The following is a 22,038-nucleotide window of genomic DNA, read 5'->3' as shown; positions in this document are numbered from 1 at the left end:
GAAATGGTCCAACAAAGGAAGCAGATCTCAGAAAGAGGGAGAATGCAGACTGACCGGACCAAAGGGTATCTGCCTGTGAAGTTCTGGAAGGTAGGGACATTGGGAACGGGCTGTTACTCCCTCCAGGAATCATATGGCTAAGGAGGAGGGCTAAATCACCTCTGTGTGAAAAGTTGAAGTTTGCAAGCGGCATGAGGACCCCAGCAAGTGTTGGGAGGGCGGGAAGCAAGGGGCCTCTTGAGGGTTCCCAACTTCCGCAGACCACCTTGGCTAAACCCAGGCTGAGGCCCCCAGAGGCTGGGGATAGCTCTCCAGGACACCTTGCAGACCCATTAGCAGCTCTTGGGCAAACATCATTCATGTAAGAATGCCATTATGCAGGTGCTCAGGCTAAAGGTTTTGGCAATCAGTAGCCACATAATGAAAATCCAATTTCACATAAAAATCTGGGAGTTCTCACTTCTCAGAAGCTCTGAAGACACTGGGCCTGGCTTCTTGTTGGCAACAGGGAGCTGGAGCTGAGCAGTGGCCACTTCTTGTGGGTGCCAGCTCGCCCCAGTGCCCGCCTCTCCCCTTGCCTTCATTTCAGCCTGCCTGTCTCGGTTTTCCACCTGGTGCTCCTTACCACTGGAGTTTGTAAATCTTCCTCTCAGTAGCTGGCCCTGTGGGAGCCAAAAGATTGCCTCCTACTGAAGGAGTCTGTGAGCAAGAGCCTGCGGAGGCTTCCAGTGTTTATTAATTGGCCATGACTCATTCATCATCTAGTCCCTGTTAGCTCATGACTGTCCTTCCGGTTAATTCCAGCGTGAGAGCTGCTGTGCTTGCTGGTCCCTGTGGCTCCATCGTGTAGTCCCAGTCTGGCTGTCCTTGCATCACCAAAACATAAACACAGCGGGCAGCTCTGTACCCTCATGGCGCTCCCTTTAGTCTCCGTCCCATCCTCGGACTCATCTTCTTCTAAAATCCTTCACTGTCTCTCCATCTGTCTGTCTGGATGCTTGTTAGCCAATGCCCTCCTTCTGGGATTAAAGCCCCTAACAACAGTCACAAATACCTTGCTCATCTCTGTGTCCCCAGCATTCAGAACAGTGGCCAGCACAGCAACGGGAAGCGTCACTGTTGTTAATGTGTGTTCAGTATTCTCCAAGTTTGGCAAGTAGGTACTGAGAGCTAGGTGAACTATCTGTTGCTGTGTAACAAATGACCCCAATACTCTGTGGCTTCAAATGATATACACTTATTTCTCAGCTTTGCTGTAGGCCAAGGACTGAGGAGTGGCTTAGCTGAGTAATTCTGGCCTGGAGTCTCTCTTGAGATTGCAGTCAAGGTGTTGGCTAGGGATTCAGGCATCTGAAAGCATCAGAAGGTCCAAGCTGGTTCCCTCACATGGTGCTGATTCCCGGCAGGAGGCCTCAGTCCCTTCCCATGCCTCTCCTTGCCCAGCTGAGGCATCCTCTTGATGGGTTGGTCGGTTCCCAGCGTGATGATTCTGGAGACAATCCGGCAAAGCCACATCCTCTTTTATGACCTAGTCTCAGAAGTCACATCCTATTATTTCTGCCATATCCTATTGGTTACCCAGGCCAGTGCTATTCTTCAAGGAAGGGAAGTGTACAGGATATGACCACCTCAAGGAGTTGAGGCCCATCTTGGAGGATGAACATAGGAGGATATGGTCTTCAATGCGCTTCCAGTCCAGAGAGGGAGGGAAGAAGATGAAACCTAACCATGAGATAAGGCAGGTTGTGATAAGACAAAAAAAAAAAAAAAAAAACAAGACGGGTCCCAAATGCATTCGCCATGGAGTTAAGAGATGGGAGTTCCAGTCGTGGACACATGGCCCTGTGTCAGCCGATGTTTTATGTTCTCTACTTATATTAACCCATTTAATATGAAAACTGTGTGAGGCTTCTGGGGAGAGGGGGAGCAGGATTCGAACATAGTCCCCCAGTTTACCAGTCCCTGGTGGGCACACCTGGGATAATCCCCGCCTTGGGTCTGAGTGCACCTGAACTCATCAGGAGGATGCTTCTAAAGGGTGGCTGGAGTCAGAGCCCAAAGTGATCTGAGAAACTGGAAGGCATGGCCAGCACCCTGGGTTGCCTCCGATGTGCACGTTGACAGAAATAGCAGGCAGCCTTGAGGGGTCACTCCCTCAGCTCCCACAACACGCCAAGAAAATCGTTCTTCCCACAGCCAGGAGCATAGAGGAAGTCTTGGAACTTTGGAAAGGAAGGAAGCCTGGGTGACACCTGAGTTTTTTTAGGCTGATGAGGTCCTAAGCTGAGATTCCAGCCAAGCTTAGCCTGGACACGTGAACATCAGAAACTGTGAGATGGTAAACAGGGTCGCTTTCTGCTGCTAAGCTTACGTTAACATGGGAGGCAGGCGGGTCCCATTTGCAGAGTGAGAAATGGAGAACTAGAAAGTAGAAGGAAATCAACCAAGGCCCCAGGCTCTCTAGGGCCTGTGCCCGAGGGCCCGTAGGGAGTCCCGAGGTCAGGTGTCCTTGCCCCCGCAAGGCCCTGACGCCCTGGAGCCTTGACACAGCTCAGTGTCCTCATGGTGCACAAGAAGAAGCAAGCCCAGCAGGTAGGAAGGGCTTGTCAAAGGGCTCACAGGAGCCCGACCCGGCACCTGTGCCTTGCCCCAGCGCTGCCTCTGAGCAGGCATCTCTGCAGTCTCTGAGTGTGACCGGGTAGGTACAATTGTCCTTCACGTGAAGGCCACCAAGCTGGCGTCAGGGCAGGAGAGAGCACCCGCAGGACCCAAGAACTCGACTGTGCAGCTACCTTCGTGCACCCAAGCAGAGAGGGAATGTGCCCCCGCCGGGCCCAGAGGCCCAGGTTAGTTACCTTGAGGTGACACCCGTTCCAAGGTCTGACTTTCAACAACTTTTGACATTTGAGTTTTAAGAAAGGGTGTCTAATTTATGACCTTTAAAACGATGCTCTGATGTGAAAATTCTCATTATCTGTCCTACAGATAAAGGACTAGCAGGTCAGAGACCTTTAAGAGTGTGTTCGTTCTTTATGGCAAGTGACACGTGGCCATACTGTGTCTTAAAATAATGTCCAGGTATTAGCTTACAGTTTCAGGCCTTCAGAAGCTGGGCACGGTTTAGTGGGCTCCTCGGTGGTGATCTCCCAAGGCTGCAGTCAAAGTGGGGACTGGGGTGCATTCTCATTCCGGGACATAACTGGCGGGGGAGGGGGGACAGAACTCAGGCGATTGGCAGAGCTCATTGGTCTGAGGCACAGAATTCATGGCCAGAAGAAGAGACTGAGTCCCTGCAACCTCCACTCTGAGCTCTAAGCCAGCTGTTGAAGGGCTCTTCTGTTTAGATAAACCCCCTCCCCTAACCTACCTTTCATTAGAGTCTGAATTACACAGAAAAGCATCTTTATCTGGGCGGTCTTTCCTAGTTAGGGTCAAGTCGTAGGTTCTGCCTATGTCCAAGGAGAGGAGATTACACAGAGGTGTGATTACCAAGGGGTCACCCTGGCACTCTTGCCATACGTGGCTTTTCTGAGCTGGCCATGCCTGCAGAAGTAGGACGGCTCCCTGAGTTTTCTATAAGCCGTGTTTTCCATTGCCACCGAGGGTGCATGGTTTCAGAGATTTTCAGTCATTGACCTGGAGGTGTTCGTGAGGGAATGATACCAGACACAGGGCAAAAGCATTTCCCTGAAAAATAAATTAATTTCTCACAAAGCCACTAGTTCCATCATATGTGACGTTCAAGGATTTGACAAGGAAGCTACCAATTTGTATGACCCGCATGGAACTTCAAATGTAATCAATTTTCTGTGTTGGAGTCTCCTCTTTTACAAAAGCTTTGTGTCCATTTTTCTCTTCCATTCCTTCTTTTTTCTTTGTATGTTGCTTTTTCCCGTCTTCTCACTCCCCTCATTTCTAAGGTCTCATGTGATTAGATTGGACTCATCGCTAGTGAGGTCCATTCCTTAGCACACCATTGTCAGGTCCTGGGGATTGAAAGACGCACATTTCGGGGCACGCCCACCCACCAAGCTCTGCAGATCTATCTACCATCCATTACCTGTCTATCACTTATCATCTGTCTGTCTGTCATCTATTATCATCTATCTTCCTTCTATCATCTATTTAGTTACCATCTTTCTATCAATGTTTCCATCATTTGTCTAGCTATCTTCTATCATTAATCTATCCATCATCAACTGCATATCTATCCTTTAGTACTGAACTTTTTGTTTTGTCTTTAAGAAGGAATCCTGCATCTTGATCCCTTTTTGTTCCAGTTGTTTTAACTTATGTTGAAGGCGGGGTATGGCAGCAGAGATTTCCCTACGGATATTGATTCATGCATGTTAAAATTCATGCATCACAGCATCTCTTCTCTTACTCTATTTTTTGGGAAAACAAATATTGAAAATATAAGAAAGTTGAGAAAATATATAGCAAACTTCTGGCAAGTGATGGAGCACAATTTAAAGTATTAGCATTTCGCCACATTTTCCTCTGAGCCTTAAAAATAAAGTGTAATCTTAAACATTAATTAAATAAAATGTAAAGCAATTAAAATAAATAGAATTAAAAAGATAATTATGTGGTCTTACATATGTATCACAAGTCAGTTCAATCCACGTTTTTATACTTTGGTTAGAAATCCATGTATGCACCAACAGTATATAGTGTTTTTCAGAGATTGTGCTGAATTTCTCATGTTTCGGTTTGATGTTTAAGCTCATTTTAATGTTTTGGAAGATTTAAGTGTGTGAGGACTCCAGGTGAAACGTGTCCCCTCATCTACTATTGAGTCCCATCAATAGTGAGGTTTGCCCTTTCAAAGTATTCATTGTTACTGGGTTTTTTTTAACAGCAAATGTTTAGGACATCTCCTACATTTGCATGAATGCTTACCTGTTATAAAGGCTGCAAATATTTTTTCAGATATGGTATTCATTTTTAAAAATCTATTTATTTGTTTTTACCCATGTGATTGCCCATCTTACCTTTTTGTTCTGTTTTTTAGCTGTTTTTTTTTTTTAATTTCAATTTTTTTTCTGGGATTGTTTTCTTCTTCCTAAAGCATATTAGTAAAAGTTTTTTTAAGAGAATAAAATTCTCTCCATTTTTATTAGCCTGAAAATGTATGAATTTCCTCATGGTTGTGGAAGAATGTTTTTGCTGGGTGCGTGATCCTAGGCTGACAGCCTTTCTCGGGGGGCATCAAAGCCGCTCTTGCATAATCCTGTGCCTTCCATTTTGTGATGGAGAAGTCAGCTATTAATCTCTTCCTCTGCCTTTTAAAAGTCTTTTATCTCTGGCCACTTTTAAGATCTTCTTTTAATCTTTGGTGTTCTCTAGCTTTACTTTGATGTATGCAGGTGGACATTACTTGTTATTTATTCCATTATAAATCCATTGGGCTTTTATGATCGTGGATTGATGTCTCCCCAGAAAACTCTCAGCCCTCACTCTTCAAACATCGTCTCTGATCTGTTCTCTCTCCTCTTTCTAAAACCCAGAAGTAACTAACGTGTCTTCAAAGTTTTCTCTCTTATTTCTCTGAGCTAGTATCTGGATTCTTTGTTCAGATCTAGCTTTAAAATTTTACTAGTTTTCTTAATTCACTAAGTTATGTTTGTAAGGCTTTTTTTTTTTATTTTTTTATTTTTATTTTTATTTTTTTGTCTTTTTCCTTTTTATCGGTACCAGGGATCGAACTCACGACTGCCTGCTTTCAAGGCAGGCACTTATGCCGCTGAGCTAAACCCCCAGCCCCCTGTTTGTAAGGCTTTATCGCAATGTAAGTGCATTCAGTAAGTTGCATGTGAAGCATGCGAGTCAGCTGGACCCATAGGGTATGCCTATAAACCCCAGCTACTTAGAAGGCTGAGGCAGGAGGATCACAAGTTTGGGGCTAGCCCGTATGTATTAGTTGAGACCCTGTCTCAGAATAAAAACCAGGGAGGCCTGGGGAAGTGGTCAGTGGCAGAGCACTCCCTGAGTCTGATATTCAGTACCAAAAGAAAACTTCAGTTCAGTAAGTTTGGGGACAGGCACACACCTGAGCAACTAGCAATATGACCGAGACAAAGGACAGACCCATCAGTCCTCAAGATTCTCCATCCCTTTGGGGCTCCTCCCTCTCACCCAGCCAGCTGCCCGGGACTCTCAGGTAACCCTGATGTGCTTTCTGGTTCTGTCCCTACAGATTAACTTGCTTCTTCTAGGCTTTTTAGAAGCAGAACCACACAATGTGTACACGTCTTTTTCTTCTTTTGGCATAGCTGCTTCAGTGGGCATGCGTATTTTGTGGTTTACCCATGTTATTGTGCATGTCAATAATTCACTTCTTTTTATTGGTAAACCCATGCAACTGGATCTGTCACAACCTTTTAATGTATTCCCTTGTTGGTAGACCTTTGGTTTGTCTCAATATTGGAAAGTTATTAAGAAATCTGGAAAAAAAGTGAAAACTGAACTCATATCCTGTAGTGATTTAAATCAATACCAATCAAAGATCAGTAGCAAAAAAATTCATTTAAAAAGTAACCAGATAATGGAAATTTTTATGAGACAAAAGTCTTTGCAAGTGCCTCATAGAATCTGGAACACATAAAGGATGGATAAATGGGCCACATTAAACACAGGCATTGTGCACAGCAAAGCTAAGTCAAAGCTCAAGGTGCGGAATGCTTGCTATCCGTATAATAATATCACAAAGAGTATGCCAAATAAAGAATCTCTAAATTGGTTAAAAAATCAACAGAATAAAATGAGCGAAGTAGCAGTCAACTCATAGGAAAAAGAATAAAACTTTTCTTGATACAAATGAAAAAGATGCTCAAACTCATTTGTCAAAAGAGAAACTGCAAGGAATGTCAATTTCCACATGGTGAAAATGTGGGAGACTTCAGGATATGGCTTGAGAATGTGTCAATCTGCAATATTTATCACAATTAGTACCACAGTATAGCTGTAGCTATTTATATCACCTATATCCACAGGGATTATATCCCAATAATAGAGAAATTGTTAAATACATTTTGATTATCTTCTATGGAATAGGAGAGATTTTTAGAAATAAGAGCTATCATAATTATTTTGGTACTAAACCATTTCTAATAAACTTGACATAAAATTTTAAAAGCTACCATTAGGGCTGGGATGTAGATTGGTGTGCTGTGCCTGCCCACCAAGCCCAACGCCCTGAGTTTGATTTCTGGGGGGAACAGCCTACCCTCAATATTCCTATCAGGTCTTTGTGTGGACTTGTGTGTAAAATGTATTTATCTGGGGTCAATGCCTCATGGCAGAACAGCTGAACCACGTGATAGATGTGTCATTACCTCATTAAGACAGTGCCAAACTGACTTCCAAAGTGACAGTATCATTTCATGCTCTTCCTGCACTGTCCTAGCTGACACTTGGCAGGGTCAGTTTTCTTTGGTTTTAATCATCTTAATAGGGTACATTAGTAGCTCTGGCTAATTAGAGTTTGCATATAGTTCTAGTTACATTATGATTCCAATTACAGTTGCAATTTGCATTTCCCTAGTCACTGATGACATTGGACATTTTTATTTACCATTTGTGCATCCTTTGTGGTGAAAAATCTGCCTAACTCTTTTTCCCATTGGAAAAATTAGATTATATTCTTACTGTTAACTCAAAAATTTTTTAAACATATTCTGGCAATAAGTTCTTTTTCTAAAAAAAATTTTATTTAAATAGAAAAACAACAGTGAAAAGGTACAAGTAATATAGAATTTCCAAAAAATAAACAATAAGAAATCACTACTTAATAGATTACATATTGTCATCTTAAAAATAGTTGTTCAAGTTACAAAATTAAAGCACACAAAGTGGACATTCAAACAGGGAGACTGCAAACAGTTTTGTTCAATGATCCAACAAAAACTTAGTAATATGGTCATCTATCTTATACACTTTAATATACATGCAGCTATATCCTTTAGAGCACTTTTTTTCCTCTCTTTTTTACAATAACAATTACACATTTTGGTTTTTATTATTCCCACAGTTCTTATTACTTTTTTTCTTGGAAGAGAATAAAACCAAATGTGACAAAACAAAGCAGAGTCAGTCAAAACAAAGGATGGACATAGCACATGATGTAAAAACAGAATACAAGGTAATCAAAAATGGTTACCATAATGCCTCTTGCTATCTTAAAAAGAATTGCCTATATCATCAGGTATAATAAAATTGAACAAAACAGTACAAAACAAAACCAATAAAACTTAAACATTGGAGACACTACAGGACTTCAAAAGAAGATAATAGTCAAACCAGAATGGGCATCATAGTGAATCTTATTGCCTTCACAGTGGTTGCCTATACCCTCAAGCTTGATACTATCAAACAAAACAGAGTAGAGTAAAATCAGTCAAAACAAGATGGTGAGAGCAATACAGGGCTTCAAATCAAGTTAATAGGAAATCAAAAAAATTACTACAATATATCCTGCTATTTTTTTTATTTATTTAGCTATAAGTTCTTTATCAGATATGTGATTTGCAAATATTTTCTTCCAGAGTAGTGTGATTTGTTTTTCTCTTAACAATGTCTGTTAAAGAGCAGACATTTTTGATTTTTTAATGAAATCCATCTTTTAATTTTAATTTAGATGAAATTTATTATTTTTCTTTTGTTAACTATGCTTTTAGTGTCATAATATGCATAAACACATGCCTGGTCACAATTGCCAGGATTTTCTTTTGTTTCCTCTAAGGTTTTATGTTTCAGATCTACAATCCACTTTTGCCTAAGGTTCATGCATGGTGAGCTCTGCATGGATCAAAGTTTCTATCTTGGCAAGTGGCTATCTCGTTGTTCTAGAGGCACTTGTGGGCCTGTTTGCCTCTCTTGATGCCACTGTCACACTGTCTTCTCCATACAGCCTGACTCTGAGGCTGACTCTAAAGCTAAAGTTTTCAAGACAGTGTGGGGTTTTCACCCACATGGACCACGGTCAATGGAGAGAGAGCAGAGTCTGACCAAAAGCGTATGATCAGTTGACTTTTGATGGACGTAGAAAGGAAATTTGATTGAGAAAGTATAACCTTTGTGCGGGACCTGAGAACATTCTTGAGCCCACAGCTTACCTGTGTTCTCCTCTCTTGGGGACTGGTACTCCGTGGCTTCGTGTCTGATGTCCTGAGGGGCCACCCATCTGCCCAGCTTCCATTTGGGAAGGCACACCTGTTTACTGCTATGCATCTGGGCCAGATGGAGCTGGCGCATTACAGTGGCTCTGCTTTCATGGTCTACTGCGTTTTTAAATATAATTGCTAATGGATATTGTTATGTTTTATTTCTAAAAGGTTCCATTTAATTAGTTTTCAGATATGCTTGGTGATTTTGTATCATAAATTCTTTGCTTTTAATTCTTTTTTAAAAAACACAATACTTTGCATCCAATTATGCTAACATATGAGGTCTCGGTGTGTCTGGCACTATTTTATATATTATCTCTAATTTATAGCAACTTGATTTCTTGTTCATGTTAGTATTGTTGACTGTGAGTTGATGTTTCTAGAACTTTGAGAGTTGAGTTGAGTGTAGAGAATTTCTCCAGTAAACATTTGTTTTGCTTCTGCTCGACACCACTTTAAATGGAATCCTTGCCTTTACATTTCTCCTAGTTTCATGTTTCCTGTAAATTCAGATCGCACACCCAAAAGAAAGTTGTGTTATTGTTATGAAATTAACAGGAAAGAAGTCCTCTCCCTTCGCTCAGCGGTAAATGTTGAGTTGGGAGTGGTTTGCTTTGTACGTTGGCCAGGTTGTGAGAGTGGGGAGCAGATATTCCAAGTCCTCCAGGTGTCGAGGGTGTGATTTTTGGAGGTTTCAGCATTATACAGGAGGGAGGCTGGACCCTTCACTTGATTATCACCTGTGCATGTTCTGAGTTCAGCACCCCAGAGCATAAAAACCTCCAATTGACCTGGCCTGGCTTAGCAAATGACCCTCATAGTGAAAACAAACTTGCCTTTCCAGGTTTCAGTTTTCCCTTGGTTTTGGACTTCTATTTCTTATCTTCTAATCAACATTTCAATAGATTTAAATTTGTTTAAATGTTTTATAATCCGTATTTATTTTTCAGTCCGAGGGTGAGTATGGTCACAGTCAATCTGAGTCTTTACTTCACTGCACTGTTGGGAATGGAATTCTTATTTTGCACTTGCTGTCTGTCTTTTCTTGTTGCTGAGCCAGTACATGACACCACAAATTAGAGGAGGAAAGGTTTATTTAGCTCACAGGTTGTGGAGGTTTCAGATGATAACCAGTTGGCTCCAAGGTGGGGTGGCAAGGCAGAGGGGTGGAGGAGAAACAGTCCATGGCATGGCCGTGGAAGCAGAGAGGGACCAAGGGAGGAGGAGGGAGCGCAGTTTTGGAGGTGTCATCCCACCTCCTGCAACCAGGCTCCCCCTGCCAACATCACATTGAGCTTAAGACTCATGCGTGGACTGATCCACTGATGAATATCACGGCCTATGATCCTATCACCTCTTCAAAGCCCACCTATGAGCTCATGAGGCTTTGGGGGGGACTTCCAGATATAAACCATAAATCCTCAATGCTGAGGTTTTTCGTCATTAAGAGGATATATTTTGTTTGTCTGTCTTTTTTTGTTGTTGTTGTTGAGCTAGGGTTTTACTGTGCTGTCCAGGCTGTTCTTGAACCTCTGGTCTCAAAGCCATTTTTCCAAATACCTGGACCACGGGTACTCAGCACCATATCTGCCCAGAAGTTGACTTCTTAAAGTCAGCTAATGTTGCCTTTAGGATTACTACTTCTTGTCTAAGAAATCTCTTTCTACTCCCAATAACCCTAACCCTAAGCCAATTTCACAGTATACAAATATATTCCCTTATGTTTTCTCCTTAAATGAATAAATATATATTCATATACAGAAATATTTATTTTTATTTAGTTACACAGACAACTATGGATCATGGGTCAAACATGACCTTTTATCTGTTTTAGTACACCCTCATGAGTTTGACATGGTGTCTTGGTAACTTTTCTCTGGTGGCTGAGATGAAATGATACCCAGAGTTAAAGAGGAAAAGGTTTTATTTAGCTCACAGTGTGTGGAGGTTTCAGTCTGTAATCAGCTGGCCCCAATGCCAGCTGGCATGGCACAGGGGCAACACTTTAAGGCGGCAGAAATCAGCAAAATCAGCAAGAGCAAAAGAGGGAGACAGCAAGCCTATTCTCCTCCCTTATGTCGTGGCATGTTACCAGTCCCCGAGTGGGTGTAGCACTCAAAATTTCCCTGCTTTCCTTTTGCACAGGCTCAGGATATTTACAAAGTGAGGACTTTGGCCTTTGCTGAGTTGCTTAAACTTCTTAATTTCTAAACTTCTCAAGTTGACAAATGTATCAACCATTACATATTTTTTTTATTTTTAAAGGAGATATTCGTGTAACTGCATACATACACACACATGACCGAGGTTTATGGCATGCAAACTCTAAAATATACCTGGAATTTACATAAAAACTTGCCAACTTTCATGTGAGTCCAGCTCTCTCAGTTATTTGCTACATATGAGCTTCTAAACTCTCAGCATTGGGAGTTTTTCCCGGTCTACCCTTCTGATGTATTCTTCTCTGTTTGTTGTCAATTCCAAATACCACACTGTACTGCACATGGCTGTTTTCATTAACGGAGCCACATGAGGTGGAGGAGAGGGATTAGAAGATGCAGAACCCATTTTCAGACTGGAAATGAAAAAATGAAGAAAATTCATCTTTAGATTCCTAACTGGTCTGACACTAACTAGAGGCCTAGACGCTCGGAGTGCTCACAAAATTACGTCTTTACTGCGCCCCAAGCAGGCACTGGACCATGGAATTGGATTTTATTGATTAATGTGCAGCTGTATTTGGTGCTGTTGGAGGCAGGAGACACTCAGGGACTGGTTCTAGGGTTTCCAACTAGGGAGAGCAGAGGAAGAGCAAGCCCTTGCTTGGGAACAGGATTCTGTTAGGAGCAAGGATTTTCCTCTTCTTGCAGACTGAGGGGTGGGCCTGGTGCAGTGCCCTTCGGCAGCACTGAGCTCATGTGGCCTCTGCTGCATGTGGCCCCTACACGTGGTCAAGGCCGTGGGTCCCACTGACTACAGCCCTGGGCTTTTTGTTGGTTTGTTCCAGGCTGGCCTTGAACTCACGGCAGTCCTCCCAATGTGAGGGTTACAGGCGTGCGCCATCACAGCAGGCTGTCGCCCTGCAGTCTCAGGTCCTGCTTAGGGTGTGCGGAGGCTTCACTGTGCATAATCCACTCTACTTCTCTGTGCTGTTATCCCCTGAGGAGGAGAGAAAAGCATGAGACTCATGAGAGGCTGGCCTGGGACCTGCAAGGCCTGTCTGTGGACCTGGGCTCTCCAGAAAGGGAAGGGGCCGCGGGATGGTGCAGAGAAGGCCAACGGATTCCAGTCCAGATCAAGATTCTAGTGTAGCCTCACCCGCTTCTTTCTATGCACTCCTGGGAGTGCATCCCAGAGCTCCTGGCCTCAGCCTACAAACCTTCAAGTGTCCCTGCTGGGTCAACGGGGCAGGACTGGTCTCTGTGAGGCCTGGGGACAAAGGTACTGTGTTAGTCTCAAGCCTGCAGAGAGAGGCAGGAAGCCAGGTCCACGAAGCCTAGGAGCCAGATTTCACATTGGGACCTTACGCAGCAGCGGATCACAAAAACATAAATCGCTTTATAGGTCAACACATCATACATAGACACAGACCTTAAACTGACCTTAAAACACAGCCTCAAAAATAAAGCGAGCAAAAGGAGTTTTGGGTACAGCGTAAAGGGCCATGCACATGTGTGGGCATCTCCCAGACCTGCCTGTGCTGAGACTCTGAGAAGGGAGTGCTCCCCTGGCACCCCTGGGGTGCAGGGCCTGAGCTGGGGATTCTGTCCAGGAGACTGGCAGAGAAGGTGTGAGAGACTGGGCCGGGAAAGACCAACAAGGGGGAGCAGGGGGGGACCCAGCCTCAGCCTGTGCCCACGGAAGCTCTGAGGGGCAAATTGCACCACCAGGTTTTCCTGCTCAGAGGTGAATGGGCCTCGGTGGTTACACACTGTGACTGTAGTCTGTGGCTAAGGAATGACAGTGTCCAGATTCCTGCTTGCTGAGCTCCGAGTTCAGGGGCTAGGACTAGCCCAGCAGTCTCCAGGTTATTTGATCGAGTGGAGTCCACGGTTCCAACTGTGCTATTTTTAACACCTGCAAGAAAGTGACAGTCACCTGCCGACTGCAGGAGCAGAGGTGACCACAGCACACAGGGGAGAACTGTCCCAGCAGGTCCTTGCCTATTTTGTCTCTGCACTCTGAAATCGCTCTTCCTCCGGGCTCTGCAGGAGCCCGGCTGGTTCAGGAACTGGTGATTAGCAACACAGCAGCCTGGGGCTCCCTACCCCGCCTCAGATAGCTTCTCTGGGAACCTGTCATCCTGACAAGTGCGGGTCAGCTGCTTCAAAGGATGAGCTGAGGCCCACTGGGGATGACAGTTCTGCCCCAGGCACAAAAGTGGACACTGGGTAAAGAGGAACAAAGAGCCACTTGCCAGTTGCTGCCACCAGGAAAAGCCAGCACCTAAGAGGATCTAGCACAATGCAAATCTTCTTTAAAATGCTGGTGATTAAAGTATTGTGACTGGATCTTGGCAGTGGCTCCACAGATGAGGAAGGAGAGCAGCCAAGCAGGTGGCCTCACCTCCTTCCCCAGAGGGTTCTGAGGGCTCACCATGGGAGGCCGGTTCTTATAAACTGAGGTTGGCAAGGGAAGGGAATTTCTGCACCTAAGCAGCAAGCAAAAAATATCTTAAAAGAGCATAGGAGCCCGATGTGGTGATACCTGTCTATCACATCTCAGCTCTCCAAGAGACTGAGGCAAGAGGATCGTAAGTTCAAGCCTGGCCTGGGAAACTTAGCAAGACTGTCTCAGAATATGAAAGATGGCTCAAAAGGAGCTGGAGATCTAGCTCAGTGTGAAGGCTTTGGCTTCACTCCCCAGTACTACCTTAAAATAAAAGACTGCTCTGGGGACATGGCGGCTACTCTCGTTTCTACCTGATTACCTGCAGACTGGTCTAGATTAGACTGCAGCTTCCCATCAGTAGGACACTGCAAGCCTGCACCCTTCTCAGTCCGTGGCATGTTTATTCATCTGCACGGCATGTGTATGTTCTACTGTGTGTGCTGTGTGGTGCACCTTACAAAGGACATGCCATAGTAGCGATGAGAGGGTCTGGGTAGGAATAAACATCAGGAAGGCCCTGTTTCCCTCTGCACCCTTGCTTTCCCGCCCTTTGGGACGTGAGTGCCCTGAAGCTCACCAATCAGGATCCCTGATTGGTGGGAGGGCCCTTCCTGGTGGGAGTCTGGGAAGATTTTAGCCATGGCTACTTATAGTTATTTAAATCCATGAAATTATTCACGAAACCCAGTTTCTTGTACATGCTAATTACATGTCAAGTGCTCAGTCGCCACAGTGACTACCGGTAAATGTAGATTGGAGAACATTTTTGTCATCACAGAAAGTTCGATCGGATGATTTTTGGCAAGTAGTGACCGCCATCAAGTTTAGCATTTAACTGCAGTAACTTTCATAAAAGCTCTTGCCAAGTAGCATGGGAAGCATCGTAAAGCACTGGTGCGGGTAGTCCCCAATCCTCTGCTGGGAGAGGGTTGGGGGCGGAGGGGTCAGAGTCACAGTGCAGCCAAGAGTTTCCCAGGGAACCCCCAGGATCCTCCATGACTTCCTGAGCGAGCACCCTCCAGGCAGATTCCCACACTTGTGCTTCTCTGTCCGACAGGTGCGAAGGGAATTTCTGGCAGAGCCGAGTTCAGCTGAGAGCCAGCAGATTACGCAAGCCACCCTGGGGACCAAGAAGAAGCTGCCCCCCACCCCCACTTGGACCGCGATCACCGGAAGTGGCAGGTAATGCTGGTCTTGGAGGTGAAGCTGGACTGGGGAGGTGAAGGTACCAAGCTGACATCGGGATGCAGGAAACTCAGGAGCCATCACGGACCTAGCACATGAGGGACAATGACAAAGGCTGACCTTTGAGACCCTTAGCATGACTCTAAATCAATTGTAAGGGCAGGAGGTGTGGAGAGAGACCATTCCACACTCAGCCCAGGCCTGGCGTGGGTAACGATTCCCCTAGACCCTGGGGGACCGTGAGCCTGGACTCTTGGTGGGCCTGCCTCACCGTCTGGGGAGGGCGGTTTGCTGGGTTCTTTTCACTCTGCCATTGTGAGGCTCTGGGGATCCACAGACAGCGTGGGAGCCCCTGTGGGCAGATGTCTGAGTGGTTCTATGGGCAACACGGTCCTTGGCTGCCCCCATCCTTTCTGTAAGTTACTTGTTGCTGTGGACGCACACTGGGTCTGGCTGCTTCCTGGCAAAGGGGAGCGTAGGCCGTAATCACCGGGCACCCAGGGCCACTCGCCACCTTCTCTGCACCTCCGTATCTTCTCCCTTCCTCCTCTCCCCAGCAGTAGCGAGCCTGGCCTTGGCCTTGCTCGGCGTTCCCTGGGAAGACTGAAGGAAGACCTAACGGGAGAGGCCGCTGGACCCCATCTGGCTAACCATGACCAAATTAGCGTCCTTTTGTGGCTCACTGTAGTCTGGTCAAGGGCTGACCCTGGGCTCTGTCTGATGTCTGAGGTTTGTGGTCCTGCGGGACCACGTGGATAGTGACTTCTTCTTCTGCCTTTCGTGGCTCCAGCGCCCCCTACAGGAAAATGACACTTGCTTCCTCTACTTACCCTTCAATGCCACCCCACTGCCACGCTCAACCTGGGTACTCAAAATCCTCTTTGGAGGCAAGGAAAAGGAGCAGCACTTTGTTACTTGGAGAATTTAAATCAAGATAGGTCTCTGTTCCTGAAGTTGGATGACAAATTGTAGAAGACAAAAATACAGATTTTGTTAAGGAAGGTCAAGGGTCAAAATCCAGAGGGGAAAGATGGGTATGCAGTGGGGCAAGACTAGGTAGAAATATGTTTAGGGCACCCAGCTCTGCTGCTTCTCCATGTCCTGTGGCTGTCACCTCATCTGTATCACATTGCTCGTTAGCCAAGGGAATTTCCCAATGGGCCATGTTTGGTGACGCACCCCAAATAGAGCATCTCAGAGCTGAATGGGATCTGTTTTTTAGGACAGGAGAGAGGTCTCCCACAGGAAGGGCCAGAGGACACTGCAATTCTCTGCTGTGTTGCTGGTTCTTATGGTGACAATAGTAGGTGGTAGCAAAGTCATTTCTGTTTCTTAGATCCTCTGTGTGTGCCCCTTTCCCTCTCCTGAGATCATCTCAAGCTTGCCGTCCTCTGTCAGTTGTCCAGGGCCAACCTAACAATTTCTGAAGTGCAGGCCATAACTCAGACCACCTGGAGGATGAAAAATTGGGGACACAATGTGGGGAGCTTGGGAGCCCCATGTGGGAGGGCGGCCCCGGAACAACAACCCTTGTAGGCTGGCTCTTCGTTCTCTGATTCCATGATCTTGCCCTGACCCTTGGCTCCATCGAGTCCAGCTCTTGAATGTTCCTTTGCATAGCTGTAGGACTGGAACTCTTGCTGTGGCACTGGCCGGGAGCTGGTAGCCACGGCTGTGGAGGGGTGGGCTATCACCAGCCGTCACTAGTGGAGCACACCAAGCCAACCATAATGCTGCCAGTTGCCCCATAGGATGAAGTCTCCACCAGCTCTCTTCCCAGAATCTTCAAGGCAGCCAGCCCAGCTGTGGCTGGAAGCTCATGCTGGCCTCTGTGGAGAGTTGTAGGCTCTGTATCAGGCCCTGAAAGGTGGGAGAAAGACACTCCCTGCTCTGGATAATGTCATCAGGATGAAGACAGACAGACTAACTGGCTGCCCATCTTTGACTAAATCCCACTGGGAAGGACAAGACGGTTCTCTCCAGATGTCTCTTGGTTGTGTGGCTGGGACGTTGAAGTTCTGTCTTAAGGACCCCATTGGTGCCTGTAAGAGCTGCCGAATGTGGCCTTGCTTGGCAAACTCTGAAGCAGCTGATGGCACTGACTGCTTTCATTGTCTGGTGGAGGATGAGGACCCCCTTGTTACTGTTAGGGGTGCAGCACAGAGGGGAAGTTCTCTTGGGAGATCAGTTTCCTCTGGAAAGGTGGATGTGGGAGGAGAGGAAGAGGCCTTCTGGATGGGGACTGGGCATGCACAGGCTTGGGGTCAGGCAGGAGGAGGCTGGGGATGGTAGGCGATGTGTCAGGGTGGTGTGCAGTTTGGACTCAGGAGAAGGATGCTGCAGCCAATGAGAGGTCTCATTTGTGTAAGAAGTCTGTCTGCTCACCCAGGCTTGCTATAAGAAGTTGCCCAACATATCCAGTAGCTTGAAACACCAAAACCTCACTCTTGGTGGTCCAGAGTCCAGGAGCATTGAGTTTCCCCCAGAGGCTCTGGCAGAGGACCCTACCTTCCTCTCCCGGTTTCTTGTGGCTGCATCATTCTGGTCCCTCGCCCTGTCTCCATGTGGCCTCCTCCCCTGTGCTCCTGCAGATCAAATCTCCCCTTGACTTTCCCTTAGACAGACACTTGTCATTGACTGTAGGGCCCATGCTGAATCCAGGCTCATCTCATCTTGAGAATTTTGAATGAATCTCTTCTGCAAAGAGAGCCTTTGGCCAAGGAAGTCATTTCCATAGGTTTAATGGGTTAGGACTTGGAGGATTACTGTTCACCATTCTGGAGAATTCTTCCCTGACTGAGCCAACCATAGTGGTCTTAAAATAAACACTAAAAGTGCAAAGTGCTGGCAAAGTAGCTCACTGAGAAGGCTCAGGGGTCAGTCCCTGGTGCTGAAAAAAACCACGGTTTTGAGTAAAAGTGGTGTCGCTCACATGGACATGCCATTTAAAATGCTGCACGTTACCTGGCTCTCAGTATTTGCAAACTGCTTTGCAGAAAATTTAATTATGAACCTTAATCATAAAAATAAACCCCCCACTCAAACTCACACGCACCCTGGCAGAACACATTCTGTGCTTTGGAAAACCACACTCTGAGCAACTACAAGTGGACTCGATCTGATGATGGTGGGACAAGCTAGCTTCCTGAGGGGAGAGGCTGGGTGGCTGACTGGCTAGGACCTCTGTGTGGGGCTGTGTAGGTCACACCAATCAGGTGAAATCCAGCCACTGCCTGGGTGTCTTTGCCACTGCCCAAAGCAAGTGACACCTGCTCTTTCCTCTTCCCCAGGGCTCCGGGTCACCTCTTTACAATGCTTCTTTGCATCTGGTGCAGGTGCCTGGCTTGAGTATATGACCCTGGGCCTCCAGGGCAGGCACAGAGACCACTGGAAAGCCTGTGGCCTTTGCTGTCCTTTCTTCCCTCTTGAGCTTCTCTCAGTCTCAGGGACAGCCCCTCCCCGTCAACAGGACCAGCGGAGGAGCCCCAGAGGCCCCAAGATCCTCTCCAGCTGGGGGAAATCCAGCTTTCTATACACTTCTTGTGTCAGCATCGGTATCTCACAGCTTTATCACACTATAATCCCGGAGCTGAGGGACTTATTTGTGCCAAGGCACAAATAAGATGAGGCCCAAATGGAAGAACCCCCGAGTACAGGGCTAGGAACTGAGGCTCCCCATGGGTCAAATTCCTGCTGGGAAGCCAGTGGCTCCTCCCATCCCCTCCTGGGTAGATATGCGAAGCAACAACCTGCAGTGGTGACAAATGTCTGCGCTTTTATGTTTATTATTTAAGCAATGAGCGGAGCCAGCGGCCTGGCCCCTAGTGCCCATTTTCAAAGGCCTCCTGCCCCAGCAATTAGGGGGAACACAAAGGATGTTCACCGAAGGGCAGGTGCGAGCCCGGGGTGCAGTCAAAGGACTGGCCCAGGGAATATTAATCACTGCACACTGTTTATTGAAGTGTCAGGATGGGCTTAGGGAAGGCGGGAGCCAGCCCAGCAGGCAGAGTCCACTGATCACGATGGACACCGCGGAATCAGAAGGGACAAGAGTGTGTCAAAGCAGAAGCCACCTGGAAATCAAAGGGTCGCGGGAATTTCATTACCACTGCTCTCCAATATCAGTATTTCACGGCTGAGTGACAGGCACTCACAGGGTGTCGGTGTGGGAAGACAGAGTGCTCGAACTTCAGAGGAGCCCGAAGCAGGGCCTTAGTAAGGGCTGCCACTTACAAACGACTTTCTTGGTCCCCTGGTGTGGCTGGTTCAGGAGAGAGATCAGAGCTGGTCTTCAGTGTATGTGTGTGTGTGCACATAAGGGTATCCTGGGTGTGTAAGGGTATCTTGGGGGCCAGAGAGGAGGATCTGTTTCCCACAGCAGGATGATGACTGGATGGTCCGTTTTGGGTTGCCTGAGGGGCTGTCATGTGGGAGAATTTTAATTTTTTGATCTCTTACTCTTCTCCTGCTCCTTGTTCTCCTCCTCCTCTGTCTTCTTCAGGAAATTCTTCCCGTCAATAACCTAGGAAGAGACAGAGGATGTCTTAAAAAATATTTTTACAAAGATGTTTAATTTCTTTATTCCAATGGCTTGAGACTAATCACTGGAATTGACAGATGGCTTGACAGTGAAGTCTTCTGCAAACAGAAGGCCAGAGGAGTTATGCAGGATAAAGACCTAATTTATAAGATTTCATCGATTAGAGCCTGTGAGACAGTCTGGGGAACTAAGTTCCATTTTCTTACACCGAAACCTCGTGGCCCATCTCAGTGCAATCTCCAGCAAGGTGAGGGTGGCTGGGAACAGACCATTCTCTTTAGATGTTAAGTTGGGGCAACTTACAAGACACCCGGGTTAAATGTGACCCCTCCTTCCCTCTAATTCACTCGAGGGCCAGGGCTGTATGTGTGGTGGTGAGGTGGGGCAGGTTGGAGAGACTGTTTCGTAGATAACAGTCACTGAATACCCCAGGGGAGCAGGGGTGTCCCTTATGATCCCAATGGTCTGTGTGGGGTGCCCCCGTGGTGAGCTTGATGAAAGAGAATCTTTGGGTGTAAACTAGCTGCTGGCGCATTCGAGCGCCATTTCTCTCTGTCTCTGTCTCCATCTCTTCATCTAGCATTCATTCATGCCCTTCAGCTGAATTTTCAGTCTGATACACGGTAGAAAACTACCACATAACTACCCTTATCCACAATTTCACTGTTTTAGTTACCTGGCATCCACCATGCAAGTATTAAACAGAAGCTTTCAGAAATGACCGAGTCATAAGTTTCAGATAACATTTATCATGGTATACTGTTGTAATTATTCTATTTTGTTACTGGCTGTTATTGTTAATCTTTCATTATTAATTTAGAAATGTGAAGGGAATCATTGCAGTCCATCTAGGGTTTTGTTCCAGCCACACTTTCAGGTCCCCTCTGGAGCCCGTAGAACGATGGGGAGACCACTGGACATTGTTGCTAAGTGAAAATTATGCTTAGGGCGTCAGTGTCAGTCATGCTGATGGAAGTGATCGTTGGAAGCCTCCTGAGTCACACTCACTGGTGAGATCAGACCAGGTGACAAGTTAAGAAGAAAAAAAGTAAGTCCAAGGTGACTTTAACATCCAAAGCTTGGGAAACTCTTGGAAGCTGGGTGACGGAGCACATATCTGTGATTCCGGCACCCTGGGAGGCTGAGACAGGAGGATCACAAATTCAAGCCTATCCTGACTTGTATTTAGAAAAGAAAAGCTGTGGTGGGCTGGGATACAAGCTCAGGGCACAGAACTGGGTTCAGTCCCCGGTGTGGGGGTCGGGTGGTGGAGATGCTGCTTCATGATGTGTTCTGTGTCTGGGAGAGAAACAAAGCCCCTCTTGGTGATCTTGCTATGAAGTAAATGCAGGCCGGCGTGGTGGCTCGTGCCTGTAACCCCAGCACTCCCAAGGCTGAGGCAGGAGAACCACTGTGAGCTTGAAGCCAGCCTGGGCTCCACAGTGAGTTCAAGGCCAGCCTGAACTGCACATGAGACCTCCATCTCAAAAACAAACAAAAGAGAGAAAATAAATGGAAAACGAGAGAAAGCCCATTGATCCACCCTGCAATTTTGTGTAACAATATATTGTGTTCTCATTAATACTTAATTCCCATTTACAGATTTTAACAATTCATTCCTCGCCTGCCATTGTAACCTTTAGACTGAAGATTTGCTTTTGCTTTATCTTGGTAGACTTTGCAGACTTCTCCTTTCATGGTTTCTCAGGAAAAATCCTCAAAGTTGTTTGTTTTCTCCTTCTTACCGCTGTCCCCACTGTAAACCAGTCCATCTTAGGCGAGCTCAGTAAGAAAGGACCCTCTTCCCACGCGGAAGTGATATCTGCTATCTTGGCATCCAACCGCCCCACACAGGAGCGCCAGAGCGCAAGAACAAACCTAAGTATCCTTACTGTGAGCTTCCTAGGAGCTCAGTGTTAGCTGGAAGGACCACAAAAACAGCTCCCAAATCTTCAAGAAGAAAGAAGAACGGTCAAGCAACCTGGACGCTAGGTTTCTGATCACAGTTTCAAGTTGTCTCCATGATGGAAAATTCCAGAGGGCGTGGTGTGGATGCAGTGAACTGACCAGTGTGACTCAGCTTCATAGAATCACCACCTTAATTTTTTGGAATCATCCGACGTGACCTTAGGCTTCATCGGGAAGCTCTGGGGATTGCCACAAACGCAAGGGTATCACTTCGCTGCTCTTTAGTCTGAAATGTCCTTTACTCTGCAGCGGGACCATGTTGTAAAGGGAGGTGGGTTCATTGCCAAAGCCAGCCCCAGGGGCAAACAGCACCGATAGTGAAAACTGTCTTTGGAAATCCCGCAAATCCATCCCTAGGGTATGATTTGGTATACAACTCCAACCAGAGGCGTTCACGCGCAATATGTTTGAGGACTGCCTAGACAAAAGAAGAACAGCAAAAGGGCCATCCATCCGTCCAGGCTGCTTTGAAGATGAACAGCAAATCCTCCCACGGAAGAGGGGAGTGAGAAGCTCTCAAGTGTCCCTGCCTGGCTGGGTGGCGAGCCAACGCCATTTGGTTTTAGC

At 46.4% G+C, this 22,038-nt stretch overlaps 1 protein-coding gene across 3 annotated transcripts in view; it reads left to right on the top strand.

Annotated features, from left to right (window-relative positions):
• Nucleotides 1-22,038, top strand: part of Znf831 (zinc finger protein 831) — a 103,601-nt gene that overhangs the window by 43,552 nt on the left and 38,011 nt on the right. For all 3 annotated transcript variants that reach the window (XM_004999994.4, XM_063248101.1, XM_063248103.1), the window contains exon 4: nt 14,836-14,960. In XM_004999994.4, the coding sequence (XP_005000051.1) occupies nt 14,836-14,960 (125 nt within the window). The remainder of the gene's footprint in view (nt 1-14,835; nt 14,961-22,038) is intronic.

This window comes from Cavia porcellus, unplaced genomic scaffold, assembly GCF_034190915.1.
Source record: "Cavia porcellus strain 051 isolate PalLab524CR breed Dunkin Hartley unplaced genomic scaffold, mCavPor4.1 scaffold_5, whole genome shotgun sequence".
In the NCBI taxonomy this organism is placed as follows: Eukaryota; Metazoa; Chordata; class Mammalia; order Rodentia; family Caviidae; genus Cavia; species Cavia porcellus.
This window is presented reverse-complemented; position numbering and strand designations above follow the sequence as displayed.